At 35.5% G+C, this 19,607-nt stretch overlaps 2 protein-coding genes across 2 annotated transcripts; both read right to left on the bottom strand.

Moving 5' to 3' along the window:
- Positions 1-329: 329 nt before the first annotated feature.
- Positions 330-4,043, bottom strand: LOC107750269 (tumor necrosis factor receptor superfamily member 18-like). Its single transcript, XM_016565579.1, has 8 exons — positions 3,998-4,043; positions 2,724-2,879; positions 2,280-2,462; positions 1,991-2,078; positions 1,787-1,897; positions 1,388-1,389; positions 1,104-1,301; positions 330-831 (listed from the first exon to the last, which is right to left on the bottom strand). Exons 1-8 carry the CDS (start codon positions 4,041-4,043, stop codon positions 707-709), a joined length of 909 nt encoding a protein of 302 aa, XP_016421065.1. The 3' UTR covers positions 330-706.
- Positions 4,044-15,179: 11,136 nt separating this feature from the next.
- Positions 15,180-17,301, bottom strand: LOC107750268 (tumor necrosis factor receptor superfamily member 9-like). Its single transcript, XM_016565578.1, has 7 exons — positions 17,274-17,301; positions 17,065-17,175; positions 16,715-16,846; positions 16,560-16,629; positions 15,669-15,910; positions 15,477-15,584; positions 15,180-15,374 (listed from the first exon to the last, which is right to left on the bottom strand). Exons 1-7 carry the CDS (start codon positions 17,299-17,301, stop codon positions 15,313-15,315), a joined length of 753 nt encoding a protein of 250 aa, XP_016421064.1. The 3' UTR covers positions 15,180-15,312.
- Positions 17,302-19,607: the final 2,306 nt, after the last annotated feature.

Here is a 19,607-nt window from a genome sequence, read left to right as displayed (position 1 = left end):
ATATATATATATATATATATATATATATATATATATATATATATACACACACGTGTATATATATTAGCATATCCACTGATGTAGTTCCAGTGACAATGTTTAAAATATTTCACACTTCGAAACCTAACATGCAACAACAAGACAAATAGTTTTGTTTAGCAAAAGTATTTATATTATGGATTTTATATGTACAGAAGAACCTGTAGACTATAAAAAGTGGACTATAGAAAGTGTTCACATGTGACAAAAGAGAAATCAGAAGAACATCATTAAAAAAAATTAATAAAAAATAAGACATATATGAAGCATTACATATTAATAAGGCTGGCTGTTGTGTCTGTTAATCTTTGGTCCAATACTTATTTCTTTTATGTCCATTACCATGTCCTCAGGTTAATCTGTTGTAAACCTTACATTTGTAATGTTTAATTACACCCGTTACTTAACTGCATAATGGAAACTGTTCTCTGCTCTTGTAGAAAATTTGAAAGCCTGTCTTTTAACCGTTTTTACACTTACAAGGTAACATATAAAGTTAACAGGAAGCATCACTCCTGTTGCACGTCTTGCATAAATCAGCTTCAGAGAGCAAATTTCATGGCAAACATAAACATGTCACCTTCTGCTCATTCCTCCTTATTATATGAATCAGTTTTGAAACTGAGATGACACCTTTGTGCAGTGTTCTTCACATTACAGAGAAACTTCAAGGAAAGCTGTGCACATCATGCTTGCAAGGGTCTTCCGAGTCCTCACCCTTTTCCTCCTTGGATAATTTGCAACTGCATGTATCTGAGGGCAATACCATCCTATGTGTGCATGGTTTGCTTACTGTGGAAAGATGCAATTATATCACACATAGGAATTTCATTTACTATCTCGGCAAAGGAGAAGTGCTCACTAACACAGATTTAGACAGATTTGTGAACAATATTTGAGAGAAATAGGCCTTTTGTGTACATAGAAAAAGTCTTAGATCTTTAAGTTCAGCTCATGAAAATGGGGGCAAAAACAAAAGTGTTGCGTTTATAATTTTGTTCAGTGTAGAATAAGACTTAAATATAGATAACTAGAAATTGGACAAACATGAAAATGTCACTTACTTTTTGTGAGCATCTTGTATTTGAAAATTTGAAAAGCAGTATACATGATAAAAACCAGGCAGGTCAACACAGTGACTGCTAAACAGGCCAACATGAAAGAATGAGTAGTCTGACTCCTGTCTTTCTCTCTCTCTCTCTCTCTACTGGTTGAACTATGAAATTTGCTGTGGAAAAATGAGAAATGCATTTGTAGCATTTCTTAAACATAGAAAATCTAAAAGAAAAACAAGCGCTGTGTTTGTTAGATAGCACGCAAAGCATGTCCTACACTAATTTAGGATTGCTCCTCTAAATCATCAAATATTTTTCAATAAATGTAAAGGTTATATACTGAGTATATACAGTATATCCCATATACATGGTTTCTACTGCCATGGTAATGGAAATCCTGGAAATATTAAGGAATTTTAAAATTCAGATTTCAAATTTCAATATACAGTATACACACATTACCATTCAAAAGTTTGGGGTCGGAAAGATTTAGCTCTTTGCTTTTTTTAAGAAATTCATACTTTTATTCAGCAGGAATCCATTAAATTAAAAACATTATACAGATAGTATAAGGAACAGATAGTATAATAAACATGATAAATGCTGTTAGGGTATATTTAAATTATAGGGTTACATTTTTCATTACAAATATGCGCTATGAATGGAAATTCATGGTCAACAAGCATATGAACCCCATAATGACAGTATGTGTTGTATATGACAGTAGTAAAAAGTACAAACCAGAAGAGACACATATTGCATTGTGGGTCTTGTTTCCAGGGAAGATTTCACCACCAACACACCTAATTTTAGAAAATCAGTTATCACCTAATAAACATCTCAAGGCATTATCTTTTTCAAAACTCCAATGAAATCTAGCAAACAAAAAGCTTTACTTTGTAATGGATTTACACGTACTGTCCTCAGCATCATTGTAAGTGTTGTTTGGACATGGCTCACAAAAGTACCAATAATCAAAGGCACCTGCCAAAACACCAAACAGAAAAAGCTATTTAAAATAATATTTTTACTACGTTAATGTCTCTTTGCCCTCATGCCCTCTACACACTATGACCATAAAAAGTCCCCAGGAAAGACCCACAGATATGATGAGCTCATAAATAACAATCATAACGGACACGTGTCATTTCATTTAATAATAATAATAATAATAAAACACTTTACCAGTTCTCTTCAGCTGATGTCCAGGTTTGCATCTTTCCCTGGTCTTACAAATACCACATTTGTCATCAAAACATAAGTGATTATCTTTGCAGAAACATTTGTCCTTAGCCGAAACAGCTGTTGAACATTTCTCACACACACTTTCGGTGTTGTTCTCTGGACATGGTACTTTGGGATACTCACCTGTAAAACACAACAATTAATGACATTCAAATAAAGTTAGAACGTTTTCTCATCTTCCTTCAGTGTAACAAACATTGACTTTTTCCAGAGGGTTCCACCAATGATGCCTCAGGTATAACAGTGTTTAATAGAAACTTGAGTATAAATGTGTGCTAATAAAGCTGTAACTCAAATTATAGATAAAGAATATGTACAGCACAAAACTTTAGCATTCTACATGCAATAATCACAAACAGACAATAAAAATAAATATGGTCTTACCCAAAGGACAGGCTTTACAACATCTTTCTTCGTAGTCATACTCAGTGGTCCAGTCACAGTTTATTGCCAGACTCAAAATCCAGCAGCCACAAACACAGAGCAGCGTAAACCAGAGCTTGGCAGTGTCCATTGTATCACTGTGGTAGATTGAGCTATCTCGCTTTTTATGCGACTACTGTGACGTCACTGGTTTCCTCACACCCACAAGCAGAGGCATGTGAAAACACGCAAACACTGCTCTGTGCTTGTGTTTAGGTTCTTACCATAATTTCACTGGAAATGTTCTAAAGAATTGCTTTGGGAAGTATGCGTCTTGTGTAATTTTTGGGGAAGGAGGGAAGTAAAATGTGTAACTTGATGCAGTTTATGGGGGAGGAAGAAATAAATGCCCCTTGAATCTTTTCATCTTTTCCATTTAAGGACAACAATGTCTTTGATGCTGTTGGTTGAGATGGAAACTATGGCTGGATGTGAATATCCAGGAAATATTTATGAGAAACACATAGACAGTTTCACAGATCATAAGGTTGTGGGTCACAGTTAATCCAGAAATAAAAAGTCTGTCAACAGTAACCCTGTTATTTCTGAACTCGCTTTTTCTTTCTTCTGTGAAACAGAAAATAATATGTTTTGAAGTAACTTGTTTTTGTCCAACTTTCACTGTACACACTTGAAGATAAAGGCTCTTTATGGGCATCTGGTTGCATGAAGAACCTTTAACATCCATGGAAACTTTCCATTGCACAAAGGTTCTTTATAATGTAGATCAGTGGTTCCCAAACTTTTTGCAGCGTGCACCCCTTTCTAGTGTTTGACACTCATCAAGCACCCCCATCACCTAAAAACCACATTTTTAACTACAGTAATACAAATATTCACTGTATACAGGGTTTGACTAACTTTTTTGCTCACCAGCCACAGTGCTTGGGTTTTTCCAAAATTAGCCACTCAGACACATATTTTCACTGGCCACAATTATGTTTTATATGACTAAAATTACTGCATACTAAAATTGATTTCCAGGTCTCTTTTTTTTTTTTTACAGTCTATGTGAGCAAATGCTTCTCTGCAAACTGCACGTGCATCATTAGTTACTGGACAGACCCTGTAGTGATTAGTTGATGTTCCTGTTATTGTCCACTAGATGGCAATAGTAAAAGACCCATTCATAACTTTCCTGTTCAGCTCTACAGCTGGAGAATCTTGTGTTCAAAGGGTGGATGTGAGCTCCTCGATGTTTTAAACCGCGCAGGTTTAGCGCATGCTGCGCTCACGTGAAAGGGCTAACGGCGCAGGTTCTGGAGACTCCATCATCGCCATGGAAACAAAGACGCCAAGATGAGCTTCTCGAAATATTTATGAGAAACACATAGACAGTTTCACAGATCATAAGGTTGTGGGTCACAGTTAATCCAGAAATAAAAAGTCTGTCAACAGTAACCCTGTTATTTCTGAACTCGCTTTTTCTTTCTTCTGTGAAACAGAAAATAATATGTTTTGAAGTAACTTGTTTTTGTCCAACTTTCACTGTACACACTTGAAGATAAAGGCTCTTTATGGGCATCTGGTTGCATGAAGAACCTTTAACATCCATGGAAACTTTCCATTGCACAAAGGTTCTTTATAATGTAGATCAGTGGTTCCCAAACTTTTTGCAGCGTGCACCCCTTTCTAGTGTTTGACACTCATCAAGCACCCCCATCACCTAAAAACCACATTTTTAACTACAGTAATACAAATATTCACTGTATACAGGGTTTGACTAACTTTTTTGCTCCCCAGCCACAGTGCTTGGGTTTTTCCAAAATTAGCCACTCAGACACATATTTTCACTGGCCACAATTTTGTTGTCGGGAAATTATGTTTTATATGACTAAAGTTACTGCATACTAAAATTGATTTCCAGGTCTCTTTTTTTTTTTGCCTATAAAAAGGGCATTTTTCCCCTTAAATGCCTGTGTCATCTTTCATCTTAAATTCTTACATTTTATTAATAATTTCATATAATATGACACAATAGGGCTGTTACCAATCAAATGAAATCAGTATTAACAAAACCTATCTTTCCCCTGCAGAAGAAACAGAAGCAGCTGAAGTAGGGTTGTCACCTTCAGCCAGCCAAAATAAGGGACACCCATTCATGACACCCCCCACCCCCGAGAAAAACAAAACAAAACAAGGACACAAATAATCAGTGAGGAACTCATAGCTCAACAATACACCATGAGAAAACATGCTCATGTATGTAAATTATTAATTCTTATTAGTCTTATTTGACCGTTCTGCAGCTGTTACCTGGATGAGATTAATTTTTATTTTAGTTTTTATTCATTTGCTTAAATTAGGACTACATTAAATCTAAATAATTTAGCATTTTTTAAACTTTTTTAAAATGGTCAAATTGTATATGACATATATGCTTATTTATTATGTATATAGATGGCAATAGTAAAAGACCCATTCATAACTTTCCTGTTCAGCTCTACAGCTGGAGAATCTTGTGTTCAAAGGGTGGATGTGAGCTCCTCGATGTTTTAAACCGTGCAGGTTTAGCGCATGCTGCGCTCACGTGAAAGGGCTAACGGCGCACGTTCTGGAGACTCCATCATCGCCATGGAAACAAAGACGCCAAGATGAGCTTCTCTAACTTCTTATGAAATTAATTTCATTATAATTGCTATTAGCATTATAAACAGTGCAAAATACTTATTTGTTGATTCAGCTTGTTGGCCTTTGTAAAATACGGGACAAATCTCGTCCCGTATTGATTGATACGGGACGCATCATTTTACCTTTAAATACGGGACGATTTTAAGGGACGAGTGGCAACCCTAAGCTGAAGTGGCATTTAGATGCATTTACACAGACAGTTTAATGAAGCTGAAATGTAGAATGAATGCATTTACACTGCAAAATTACAACAGCATAAATAATGTTATGAGCTTGGTGTTTTAAATCAGTTTAAAAAATATATACAAATATGAAACTTTTTTAAAATGGTAAAATTGTATATGACATATATGCTTATTTATTATGTATATATTTATGATTAATATAAATTATAAATTAATAAATAGGGTCTAACATTAATTATAATCTATTAATTAATCTGTCTAATAATGTCTAAAATATAATAATTATGTCTATCAAGCTCTAACAGACTGTCCTAATTTTAATAAAACAATAGGGTTATACCTTTAGAAGAACAGATGTGTCTCTCACTTTAAAGAAACATTCTTCATTAAGTTTGCGGATGACACGACTGTAGTGGGTCTCATTAGCAACAGAGATGAGACAAACTATAGGAGCGAGGTGAGCCGCCTGGCCGGGTGGTGCAGAGTAAACCGCCAGTAGGTGGCAGCAAGTGACTGTCTTAATGAGTGAGTCATTGAGGCTTTCATTCAAATGATTCGTTCAGACGGCTGATTCATTCAACAGAGATTGTCTTACTATAGGGAGATGCGAGGGTCTGTATTACTTCAAAAATGAAAATTCTGTCATAATTTACCCAGGTTGTTCTAAAACTGAAGTTCTTTCTTCTGTTGAACACAAAAGAAGATTTGTTTGAAGAAGAATGTGGGTAACTAAACAGCTGCTGTTCCTCAGTAACTTCCATAGTAGAGAAAAAATGCTATCACAGTCATTGGGGACCAGAAACTGTTTGGTTACCCACATTCTTCTAAGTATTTTATTTTATGTTCAACAGAAGAAAGACTCATTAAATGATAAGCCGTTTCCTCTAAAAAGCTGTTTATTCATCGCAGTGAAGCCTCTCCTCCACTGACATCCATTTAAAAAAACGACGTCTGGTCTCCTTTCCCACGTACTGCCAGACCGGAAGCGTTAGCTTTAGCCGTTATGCTTTTTCGGCTAATGGTTGCAGGCTTGCCTTCTAGTGGCTTTGTCATTCAAGAATGAAGCACTGAATAACTGACTCAAATTATTAATTCAAAAACGTGAATCATTCAGTAAGGAACCACCGTTGTGTGTTGCTCAAAGTTGCGCAACTGTTCTGCTGTGTTCTTTGGAACTATTTGCATTAACCAAAATTACAGGTTTGGAACAACTTGTGGGAGTGTAAACGATGACAAAATTTTCATTTTTGGGTGAACTATCGCTTTAAGTCAGACAGTCCACGGTGAGCAAACCAAATGTGCCGCACGAGTCTTAAAAAGTGAAGCCACTGCGTTTCGATCGCCCCCAGGTGGCTGGTCCCAGTATAGGTCATAAACCCCGCCCTCTCCATGCAATCTAATGGGACATGGGACAAACTAAATAATTAAAGTCCGCGTGAACCGGAAGTTGCTGCCGACTTTATTTCAGTGTAGTGACGTATTTCCATCTGAAACGGAATATTGAATAGAGGGCATGGTTTTATTTTGGCGCTCCTCCTTTCTGTCTCTCACTCATATCAAACTAATAGCCGTTATGCTTTTTCGGCTAATGGTTGCAGGCTTGCCTTCTAGTGGCTTTGTCATTCAAGAATGAAGCACTGAATAACTGACTCAAATTATTAATTCAAAAACGTGAATCATTCAGTAAGGAACCACCGTTGTGTGTTGCTCAAAGTTGCGCAACTGTTCTGCTGTGTTCTTTGGAACTATTTGCATTAACCAAATGGACCAAAAAGAGTCAACACTGACAGTATTGTACTAAAATGTAAGTCACTTAATAATCACTACTCGTTTGAACTCTTGTATAAAATCAATTTCAAATTTGCAATCGTGGTTTTCAGGGAAAATTGCACTCTCTTTGTCGTGTCATGTTTAAAGGCTCGAAATTGCGACCATTTTAGTCGCATATGCTCCCTAAATTTAATGTGTGCGACCTCAAAATATATTTGGGAGCATTTGTGCGAGTGCAAATAATTGTTGAGGTGCGACCTGTTTTCATTTCTCTACAAAACGTTGGCTAAGTAATTACTGCACAGTATGTGCCTGCTGTGAGCTCATACAGTGACCGGTGTTACGAGATTTTCGGTTTCAGTGAGCGGAGCATACATGAATATTCATGAGTTTATATGACTTGCATCATGAAACTTGCTAATTAGCACATTATTAGGAAAGGCGATTTGCAAAGATTCATTACAAAACATTATACTATTCTATAATAAAAATCACTGGGTGGATTTTTATCATTATAGGGTGGCTGTGTACACACACTGCCAACAAACATTTAAGTTCAAACAACTTGTAAAAGTGCATGTAGCATCCTATGACCCCTTTAATGACTCACTCATTAAGACAGTCAGACAGTCACTTGCCGCCACCTACTGGTGGTTTAGTTTAATGTTTAAAAGTATCATTAAAAATATAATTCTTTCCAATTACATAATTTTTTTTAAACATATATACAACATATACAAATTTAAGAATTTAAAATAATAGATGAAGCACACATTTAATAAGATTAGAGAAAAAAAATTGCCTTTATAAAGGTAAAAAAAAAAAAAATGCCCTGGGCTAATTATTACAAATATGCAGATTTAAATGTCAAAGCTGATAGAACACCCATGAGAATATTGCTTCAGAATAAATTATATTTACAACACAAAAATCCTATGTATTCCGGAAAAGTGACTTTTACTCGGAAAAGTGAATGACAAGGCGTAATGTCAAGCCCTATATATATATATATTTACACATACACATTTTAGTTGTGGTGCTCCTAACTTTTTAAAGTTGTACTCTTTGTACTACATTGTACTCTAATAATTCCTATTTTCACAGGTTTTGCTTTTGGATTCATACTTATACATTAAGAAATCCCTATCATAACATGTAAAATCACATTTTGTCAACGTTTACTATTTTATTTACATTGAGGAATCACATTTTACAATTATGTCTCATTATGATTGTAGTGAAAAATTGAAAATTGTTATAAAGAAAAGACTTGCAGTAAGCATTTTGTTACCTATAATTTACTTCAGATCCCCATATCTACAAGAAAATGTGTTTGCATGTGTAAGTATGCTTAAGTATTATACTTTAACCCTTTAATTTCAGTGTGTGTATGTGAGTGTTCTTCATCATGGATGTGTTCTGATGTCACCCCAAAATGTCAGGTTGGCCTAGACCTTAACAGTATATATGTGATAAAGGCCTTAAAGTGCTTGAACCCTGGTAATTGCTGCTTGCAGCTATATTTTATAATGTTCTTCAGACTGGAAAAAAAAATATTTTAAGGTCTGTTCACTGAAAGGTTCTTTAGGGAACCCAAAGATAAGTTCTTTTGGAACCTTTTTATATGGACAAGAAAACCTTGACACATTTTCCAGAATATCTTCTGTTGTGTTTCACAGAAGAAAAACAGTCATACACATTTTCAGTTTGTATCACCATGCATGATATAATCATGTGGCATCTTACCACATGAGGCCCCAATAAGGAACAGGTATGTACGAGTCTGGTGAAAGGACAACTTCTCTCTTTTAATATCAGCTAAAAACACAAGTACTCACTACGGTTTAAGCAGTAAATGGCAGATGAAGTGACTTCAGTGGTGTCAGCGGTCAGTTGGACCAGGACCCATCAGATGTGCAGTAAAGGGTGATTATGTTGGGAACGTTTGTGTGCCTCTGATGGATGGGGCAACTGTGGCCCATCATAAATTCGTAAGTATACACAGCAACAACTATTTGCTTGAGGACTTTTGGCACTTTTAAATTCGGAGACAGTGACAGACATGAGAAGTGATGGATAAAGAGAAGAAGAGTAGAATCTATACACGACATGGGCTGGAATCAAACTCTCCAGCATCACAGTACCACATACACCAACCACTGGCGCACACAGACCAACCACTAACCCACTGCATCAACAGTAATACTGACTTTTCAAAGAATCTAGGAAACCTAAGCAAACCAGCATCTTCACCGGTTTTGACAGGCATCTCACAGAAGTATTCAAATACTGTCAGAGACAACTTCTCTCCACTTACACGCTCTGCTAAAACATTGCCGTCACCAGCGTTAGAGGTAATCTATAGTGCGTAGTGTAAAAGGAAGGATCACAGCATCAGAAAGGATCTCTAAAACCTCTGTTGACAACATCTGTGCCAGCCTGAGAAAATTTTAGAGTCAGAAACAGTTTTTTTTTTTTCATTGTAATTTGTAAGGTTACTTAAAATGAATGTGAAATAGCAGTCACAGCCCATTTTACAGTAAATAAACATATATGCTCTTCCTCTGAAAGGACTTTCCTGTTCCTCTGATGTCAGAAATGCCACACAGGCTATTAGATAGTGTTACCAATAGCTACTGGCCACATGTTCAGTCAATAAAAATGCTAGAAAACAACATTTGTTACTGTAACAAAGTTCGTAGTTCGGGAAGGAGGCGGGAACCGGCGAACATCTAAACAAAACTTTAATAAAATAAACAAACACAAAATAGCGCGACAGCCCCTCGCGGAGACTCGAGACCGGTGAGTGGTGCAGGTGTCGCTCATTATCAATTACTCCACCGGCCTCGCTCCGTTCCCACGGCTCTCGGCCCCGCCCCCACTCATCACAGTTACAATTTGTTAAAATTAAGTCTTGGAAAAACAACATTGTCAATACAGAATACAGGGGAAAAAGTACTAATGCATGGCCTTTTATAGTTTCCATAAGCTACCATTGCTGATTTGCTCCATTGTCATTTGCTCTGTTATGTCAGTGGAATGATACTATATTATTTTCCTTTGCTTGACCTGTATTTAAAAGAATAGTAATAATTCTGTTTATTTTAAGTCTATTAATTTAAGTCTATTGCTATGAACATCTTTAGTTACTGAAAGTTGATGAATGCTTAAAAATCTCTGTTCTTGTTTTGTGTGCTCAGATTTGCAGGTCAGCTATGACCTTTCATTTAAAGACCAACATGCACCCACAAATATCAACTCCTCATATCTTACGTCACTGTACTGACAGTGTTAAATCCATCCATCTTTTGCAAATCATAAAAATTGTTGTAGTTTGCATACGCATCTGAACTATTGTTTGAAATTTCAGAGGGAAAAGCCTGAGATCTACAAAACCTTGCAAGTGGAGAGTGGACAAGATGAGAAAAATGTTCACTTGTGTACATTTATGAAATAATGTCACTATATGCAGATATCTTCTATTTTGAATGAGATTGATTGGACCATTTTATAGGAGTCACACACGTCAAAGGAACAATTCACCCAAAAATTAAAATTTGCTGAAAATGTACTCACCTTCAGGTCATCAGAGATGTAGATGAGTTTGTTTCTTCATCAGAACAGTTTTTGAGAAATATAGCATTACATCATTTGCTCGCCAATGGATCCTCTGCAGTGAATGGGTGCCATCAGAATGAGCATTTAATAGCTGATAAAATCATCACAATAATCCACAAGTAATCCACATGACAGTCCATCTATTCAAGTTCTGTGAAGTGAAAAGCTGTGAATTTTTAAAGAAACAAATCACTGATAATATAATATTAAATAATATAATATAATATAATATGAAATGACAAATGCACATAGTGTATATATGTTTGATCACTGAGTAAGAATCATTTTAATACTGTGGGGGGGGGGCTGGGGGGGTTTGTTATCTTCGAAAGACCTCTGTATTTGCAAATGAGAATGAGGGTTGAACTGAAAATATCAACGTGATATTTAAGTGATACTGGCTTCTGAATTGAATTTTGAGAAATATAGCATTACATCATTTGCTCGCCAATGGATCCTCTGCAGTGAATGGGTGCCATCAGAATGAGCATTTAATAGCTGATAAAATCATCACAATAATCCACAAGTAATCCACATGACAGTCCATCTATTCAAGTTCTGTGAAGTGAAAAGCTGTGAATTTTTAAAGAAACAAATCACTGATAATATAATATTAAATAATATAATATAATATAATATGAAATGACAAATGCACATAGTGTATATATGTTTGATCACTGAGTAAGAATCATTTTAATACTGTGGGGGGGGGGCTGGGGGGGTTTGTTATCTTCGAAAGACCTCTGTATTTGCAAATGAGAATGAGGGTTGAACTGAAAATATCAACGTGATATTTAAGTGATACTGGCTTCTGAATTGAATGTCTTTTATGCAAGAATAGACGTCTTGCAGGTGTCATGTGCACAAGTCTCTTGCGCAAAGGATACACCCAGCAGAGCTGCCGTTTCAGTGCAGTTGACTGAAGTGGTCTATGTGAAATGTCATGCTCTGCAGGTTTACGTCACATAAGCGTACATCTAACTATGACACATTCACACTGTTTTTTTTTTCTTTCTCGGTTTTATGTAAGCTATTAAAATTGATGAGCCAACATATGACACATCCAGTGTGGTCCCACTGTGCACCACAGAGTTCATGTTACCATATATTGTCATGCTCATGAATTATACATGCAGCTCAACCCTAAAAATACAACTATTGCAAGCAGTTCAGTTGAACCATGAAAAACGTACTGAATTTGTAATTGTTTTTTGTTGTTGTTGAGTCTGTTTAACGTACACAAAAAGCTGCAAGCTTTAGCATACAATAATATAAAAACGTTTATATTAAAAATATCAACTAATGTGATAGTTTTTTTATAAATATTTCACATATGCATTTTACAGAAACATATAGCCATTCATAGAAATGTAATTTAAAATACTGTTCAAAACAAAACAGTAAATGAAATGTCTTTCGGTTATCCCACTTACACTAGATCAGTCACATTAAAAAGCATCAATTCAAAGTCAAATATAATAATTTGATAGAATAATATTTTTAACCACTTCCTGTAAAATAGACCCAAAAAATTATTAAATTTTTTGCACTATAGAAAAACTGACTCTTGAATTTAGTTTGAAATGTTCCTTCCATGTCCATCCACGGCTACATTCACAATCTGATTACAATTTTGCAAAACCTTTCCAAAAAGACAAAGGCCATTTCATAGACTGGGTCTGTAAGTTTTGTTTGTAGTATCAATGTTTAAATTTGATGGTGCACATCAGTAAAGATTCTCTAAATGCATAATTTCAGCTTATTCTTAGCAAAAGAATGGTTGGATGTTATATTGCAACAACCTACTCTGTTACAAGAAGTCAACTGAAAAACGTGAGGGAAACTCTGATCTTCGTGGCAGTGAGGCTCTTTGGCAAGAATTCAAAGGATGTGGTTCTCAGTTGAAGTAAGGAAATGAACAGGTTCCAAGATTACTGAGCTCTCAGACACTAATGCAAAAAGATTGTATCAAAAATATTCTTTTGGTCATGCAAGCATGGCAGAGCACGGGTTATCTGGGCAGAAAATTGATTTTAGATAAAAAAATAAAAATAAAAACAACTCAGGCTTACAGATCAGGAAGTAGTGTGATTTTTGTCTGCACATCTTGTTCTTGACATCTGCAGTGGTTTAGCCCTGCAGAGGGTGCTGCTTCAAATAGAAGAGAGGGAATTAAAATATATCAGAATCATTTAGCTACTACGAACATCCTTTTATGAAATTCATGTGGAAAATTAATTTCTATACAGTTTTTCACATGCTTTCTACTCTCATTTTTTCCCCCTGAAATTCATGGTTTGAGCTGGTCTGTCAGGGATTTTTGTGGTTAACAAAACCTGACTTCTCATTTCATATCCTTTACAAAAAGTTCTGTGCAGGGGTGCTCGCCTCGCACTTTGACGCAAGATGAGACGTCATCACCTTTTCAAGTGTATGAGCAGCGGATGAATCAAGAAATCTAGAAATTATCTCCACATTATCTCCCCCTTAATACATATCGTATGATAAAAATAACAAATATCATAAACTCATCTTAGGTAGCCTACATCTCATTGGTATATTTGTCCAAAAAAAAAAAAAGTCCTGCAGTATAGTTGGTAAAGGCTCCGTCATCACAAGCCTTATCTAAGTAGTCAAACTAGTTTTTCTTTAGCACAAAACCAAGTAAGCAGATGCCAGTTTGAAATTAAACTGTTAACAGCCTTGTGGCTTTTCAAGAGGAAGGTGGATAACGGCATTTAGCTTCAGGGGAACGTTAGTACTGCGTGGATGGAAAATTTGAAGTTCAGCCGAAAGCTGTCGCCTCCCCAGAACCTCAATGTGTTTTGCGTTTCTAGAGACAGAGACAGAGGCAGAGGACGTTGTCGACTATCGGAAGAAACATAAATGTAGGAGGGGACAATACCAGCTCTGACGTTGCTATAAGTGCATTTAAATACAAAGATCCACATGACGAAAATTCATGATTTAAATGTTATTCTTAGTTTTGAGTTTTGAGACCAGAGCATTAAGAAGAAGAAAACATAAAAAATAACAAATATCCAAAAATAAGGAAAAGTATTACAAAATATTACAAAATTTCAGTCAAAACACCTGAGACAAACAACAACAATAAAATGAACCTGATATTTATGCTACAGAATATTAGATTTAGTCCTTTATTTAAAGTTGTAAATTATACACCATATAATCAGACACACTTCACAGAATGATAACAAACATAAAATAAAATATGAAAAATATTACTGCCTACAAAAATGTCACTGGTTTATACAGCCCATTTATTTCCATTTCACAGAAACAACATTAAATCTTTATAATTAGGCTACACAAAAAGGAAATATTCTCAGAGTTGTCTTTAGCCCACCTAAATATGGGAAACTCATGTAATTTGTCATATTTCTTTCAGGAATGCACGAGTCACTGAGGCAACATGGAAATGACTCTATAAGGTTATGGCATCCATCGATCTACCTACAGCTATCGACTGAAGTTCAGGCAATATGAAGTTTGCATTTCAAATTCACTAATCAGCAGACTTCGAAGTAGATCTATCTCCAAGTAATGAATTGAAATCAATTCACAGCTTATGTTAAATTAGCCATCTGAATTCAAATGGATGAGCATTTACACTACAAGCGCAATGTGTTTAAATATGACTTTGAACACCTTCACATGTGGATGAATTTGTTTTGGACCCCGGAGGTTTCAAACCGGTTGCCCAAAACAGGTGTAAACGGGTCTTAAGAAACCCCTAAAGTAAGCTACTTTTGACTATTTTCATCATTCTTACAACATCCACTGAAGCGCATTAAAAATATTAATTATAATATTAATTATAAAAAAAACTTTCCTCTACAATTTAAGACAATTATAATAAAGCATTGACTGTTTTTTTTTTTTTAAAGAGATAGTTCACCCAAAAATAAAAATTCTGTCATCATTTACTCACTCTCGAGATTTTCCAAACCTGTATGATTTTCTTTCTTCTGTTGAGCACAAAAGACAATATTTTGAGTTGACGGTAGCCATTGACTTCCATAGTACAAAAAGAAAAAAGAAAAAAGTCATTGGCTACCATCAAATGTTTGATTACCGACATTCTTCTTCAAAATATCTTCTTTTGTGTTGAACAGAAGAAAGAAACTCATACAGGGTTGAAACAACTTGAGGGTAAGTAAATGATGCCAAATGATGAAATTTTTGGGTGAACTATCCCTTTAAGTGGTGTTATTAAGTGGAGATTTAATGAAGTTAACAGCAATTAAACTAGTTATAAAACAACCAATATTGCATGCATACAAAATATTCCACAAAAAGAAACACTGAGGCCATTAACAACAGCGTTAGACAAGCAAAGACTGGCACTTTTCCCCAGATTCTTCAACAGGCTTTCTGCATACACTTTCTAGAGAAAATAAATGTAAGAAGGATGAATATAGTGTAGCCACACACACACACACACACACACACACACACGTGGTCGTATGATAAACTAAGGGTACTCCACCTTTTCGAAAATCCACTTTCTTGTGGTTATGAATACAGTGGGTGACTTTACACTTGTGGTACAGGAGTCCAGCCAGCAGAAGAATACCAGCGCATAGCATGACCAGCCCTAAAATGAAATATGAATTAAATCTTATCAAGAAAGAAGCATTGTAACGGATTACTAAATCTGGAAGCAATAAAGGAAGATTACACAAGCTGTAGAGGCTGTTTTTTTGTGTGCTGTTGGAAGAGGAGTCTGTAATTCTTGAAGTGGCCGTAGAAGAGATTGTGGTTGCCTGGAATGGAGTAATGTGGGCTTTAGGGGGTTCTTTCACCTCTTTCGTGGGAGCTTCTTTCACCTCTTTCGTGGGAGCTTCTTTCACCTCTTTCGAGGCGTGTTTGCAGACAGCATCAGAAGTGCCAGTGCCTGCGGTCACAATCCCATTTATACACCTACAGAGCAAAAAAAATAATGCAGTTCTCTTCATAAAAAAAATTATAAAGGGATAATTCAGTAAAAAAAATGAAAATTCAGTCATCATTTATGCATGCTGATGTCATTATAAACCTGTTTGACTTTTCTTCTGCATAACACAAATTCTGATAAACATCTTAGTATTTTTCTTGCCTATACAATGAAAGTTTTATTTTATGGACAAAATAGCTAAAACATTCTTCAAAATATCTTATTTTGTTCTCCAAGGGGGGGGGATTATACAGTTTGGGAATGACATGAGGAAGAGTAAATGATGACACAATTTACATTCTTTGACTAAACTATCCCTTTGTAGTCTCAGTGCCGAATCATCAGACTTGCACAAGAGAGTGCTTATTATACATCGAAACAAAGCTGCTGAGATCATTAATATGCTTTAGGGTCATGACTGAAATTCATTCAACCTTTTTACTGGGGAATTTTTATGCTCCCCCTCAATGAGTCGGCTATAACATTTGAATAGGGTCCCCTTCGTATCTCTGGGCTCGGGGACATCGTTCCTGGTTGCCTCCCCTTGACAACAGCCCTTTGAATTGGCATTTGCATGAGGCTATCAAACTTTATATCCTTTGAAATGAACATTTTTTGCTAATTATAAAAACTTACTCCCTCCATTTTTGACAAATCGAGTTTTCTTTGTCTGTGAAGAAGCCATCCTCACATTTTTTGCATATTCCTAGAAGAGAGACATAGTCCAGGTTTCATGAGATGCTCTTTAATTATTTTATGTGATTCAGTAAGGCAGGATTTAATATGTGTACCTGTTTCATCTATTCCCGAACCTTTTTCACAAGAGCAAATCTCTTCCTTTATCCGATCAATGGGCATAAATCCTTTTTTACATTTGCATTTAGTGTCACTTGTAGATGTGCAAGAACTGAGCTCATTACTACCTGAGGGGGGAAAAAACTATGTAAGTTATTGTTGAAAATAGAAATAATGTTTTTGTCTCTGATTTTGCCTTCTTTTGTACACATCCAATGGTGTAAGTTAAATGCCACATATTGAGTGGTGGTTTACAGTATCTTACAGCATTACATACATTATACAGTAACATTCTCAGTTACTAAACCTATCTATCTATCTATCTATCTAAAAAACAGGCACTTACCTTTTTTACATTTGCTGCAGTTCTCACAGTGAAAATATGTTCCACTTGTAGATCTGTATTGGTTTTGTGGACAGGCCTCACAATTTTTCGTAACATAACTTTGTCTATGACCTGCAATCAACAGATATCTTTAATGAGGTGTTATGTGACCGATATCCATTTAAACCCAACAGAAAATCCCAAATCCAGGTATTCAACAATAATCATACATACCTGCTGGACAAGATGCGCTTGCATTTTGGTGAATTAACAGTATACACAGAAGAGTTGAAAGGACTTTCATGTAAAAGAACATGACATCAGTACGCGGTTACAGAGTGTTGGAACTGAGCGTAACTCTCAAATGAGAGGAAATAACGACTGAAACCTCTACCCATGCAACCGACAAAGGTGACATTTCAACCTTGTTTGAAAAGGCAACTTTCCCCACTGTAACTTATTTACATGTCACCCACATTGGAAAAAAAACATGTAGGATTGTACAGTTATGCGTTTTCTTTAATTGATAATGTCAAAAGCCTTAAGCTGAATGAAAATACATATTTTATTAAAAGCCATTAGCTTTATTTGTTGAATTCGATTGCTCTGAATCTGATTGGTGCATGTCAAATGGTTACAAAATAAAACAAGACATCTAAAAATGCTCTAAATTTAAGACGTTTAAATTTAAAACAGAAATTTGAAGGACTGCCTCAAAACTGTATCACTTCCTTCTGAAATCATTGGAACTTATTTCTGTAATGTATGCTGTATTAATACAACAAAAACCCACATTTTCTCATTACAACACATTGATTTTCTAGGCTCTGAATGTAAATGTTCTCACAATATGGACAGAGCAAACATGGATGTAAATTATGATTTATCAAATTTAATTATGATCTTATTGGACAGCCATTTAATATTTCTAACATGCCAAATTCGGTGTAATAACTGAGACTTATCTGATGGTATTAATTCAGTTCTTTCGTTACGTTTTCAAGATAACTATTTGTTGTCACTTTCATTTCATCTTTTTCACCCAAAATTTTTAAAGACAAAGCATCCCACAGTTTACATTTGCTTCTTGACAACATCAGGTCTGATATGAATTTATTTGACTGATCTTTGAAGCAATCAAATTAAATGACACACTCAAGTGTAACATGTGAAGGTGCTCTCTCTATGTATTCTAATGAATCAGAGATGTTTTGCATAGGAAAAACCAACTCTTATGTAGCAGTACTGAAAACAGGTAGGTCTGACACATTTAGGGCAGAATAGATGAAGTTCCTTGGTTTACTGGTCTGCTGTTTACAGGAAAAAAAAAGGGGTATGTTAGACGTGTGGAGAATAAGTGTGTTCTATTTTACTCTTATCATCAGTTGAGAAGCAATTAATGATATGGGATAATTTAGTACAGGAAAAAATGATATATACATAAAACAAAATCACTGAAATGTGTTCCTGTAATTGGAATATAAGTCTGAAAAGTGAAAGATAACTGCAATGCATCTTTCTCTTTGCAGAAAAGAGTGCAGAGCTTCCATTTACCATGACATAGTGCAGATGTTATCAAAGCTTTTTCCGGTCTTCAAACAGAGAAGTCTGTGATCCTGTTTGAGAAAGAGGATTTAAAAAGTCCTTATATTAGAGTTATAACAGGGGAAACAGACACACAAAGAAAGAACTGAAAAGTAGATCAATTTTGAATAAACTTGGTGTTTTCCCAACAAAATGACTGCTGCACTAATGTGCTCTTTATTAGACAGTTTACTCAGCTTTGAAGATAAAAATAGAAAATGAAATTAAGGTGATGGTGGGGAATGACACCGTAATTGGAGTACATTCTCTCAGCTGACCTACTTCTGCTCAGTTTCTTTTTTACCTTTCTGTTTATCAGTATTTTGTAAAATGTTCTTAATTACTCACCCTCATGTGGTTCCAAACCCGTAAGACCTTCGTTCATTTTTGGAACACAAATTAAGATATTTTTGATGAAATCCGAGAGCTTTCTGACCCTGCATAGACAGCAATGCAACTACCACGTTCAAGGCCCAGAAAGGTAGTAAGGACATCGTTAAAATAGTCCATGTGACATCAGTGGTTCAACCGTAATTTTATGAAGCTATACTGCTACGAGAATACTTTTTGTATGCAGAGAAAACTAAAATAACGTGGTACTCTTGTGAATGTGCATCAAAGACTGACACGGAAGAGAAGAAATTGTTGAATAAAGTTGTTTTTGTTTTCTTTGCGCACAAAAAGTATTCTCGTCCTTACTACCTTTCTGGCAGCTCTCGGATTTTATCAAAAATTTCTTAATTTGTGTTCTGAAGATGAACGAAGTTCTTACGGGTTTAGAACAACATGGGGGTGAGTAATTGATGACAGAATTTTCATTTTTTTGTGAACTATCCCTTTAAGGGAGCTATTAATTCTTTAGCTTCAGCGCATTGATATTAAATTACTGAAAACACTATGGACAATACTGGGTTATATGGTAACTTTTGCCAAACAGATCCCGCCTCATTCTTAAGAGTGTCAATCTGCAAATGAAATAT

The sequence above is a fragment of the Sinocyclocheilus rhinocerous genome, unplaced genomic scaffold, assembly GCF_001515625.1.
Source record: "Sinocyclocheilus rhinocerous isolate Xijiao unplaced genomic scaffold, SAMN03320098_v1.1 scaffold963, whole genome shotgun sequence".
NCBI lineage: Eukaryota > Metazoa > Chordata > Actinopteri > Cypriniformes > Cyprinidae > Sinocyclocheilus > Sinocyclocheilus rhinocerous.
Note: the sequence above shows the minus strand (reverse complement) of the source record. Positions and strands in the feature narration are given on the sequence as shown.

Coding starts and splice junctions, on each gene's coding strand:
- LOC107750269 (XM_016565579.1), bottom strand. CDS start 4,043: ATGGCGATGATGGAGTCTCCAGAACCTGCGCCGTTAGCCCTTTCAC. Junction 2,880..3,997: donor TGCGCCGTTAGCCCTTTCAC/GTGAGCGCAGCA, acceptor ATAAAAAGCGAG/ATAGCTCAATCTACCACAGT. Junction 2,463..2,723: donor TTGTAAAGCCTGTCCTTTGG/GTAAGACCATAT, acceptor TGTGTTTTACAG/GTGAGTATCCCAAAGTACCA.
- LOC107750268 (XM_016565578.1), bottom strand. CDS start 17,301: ATGCAAGCGCATCTTGTCCAGCAGGTAT. Junction 17,176..17,273: donor GCATCTTGTCCAGCAGGTAT/GTATGATTATTG, acceptor TGTTGATTGCAG/GTCATAGACAAAGTTATGTT. Junction 15,585..15,668: donor AAACAGCCTCTACAGCTTGT/GTAATCTTCCTT, acceptor ATTTCATTTTAG/GGCTGGTCATGCTATGCGCT.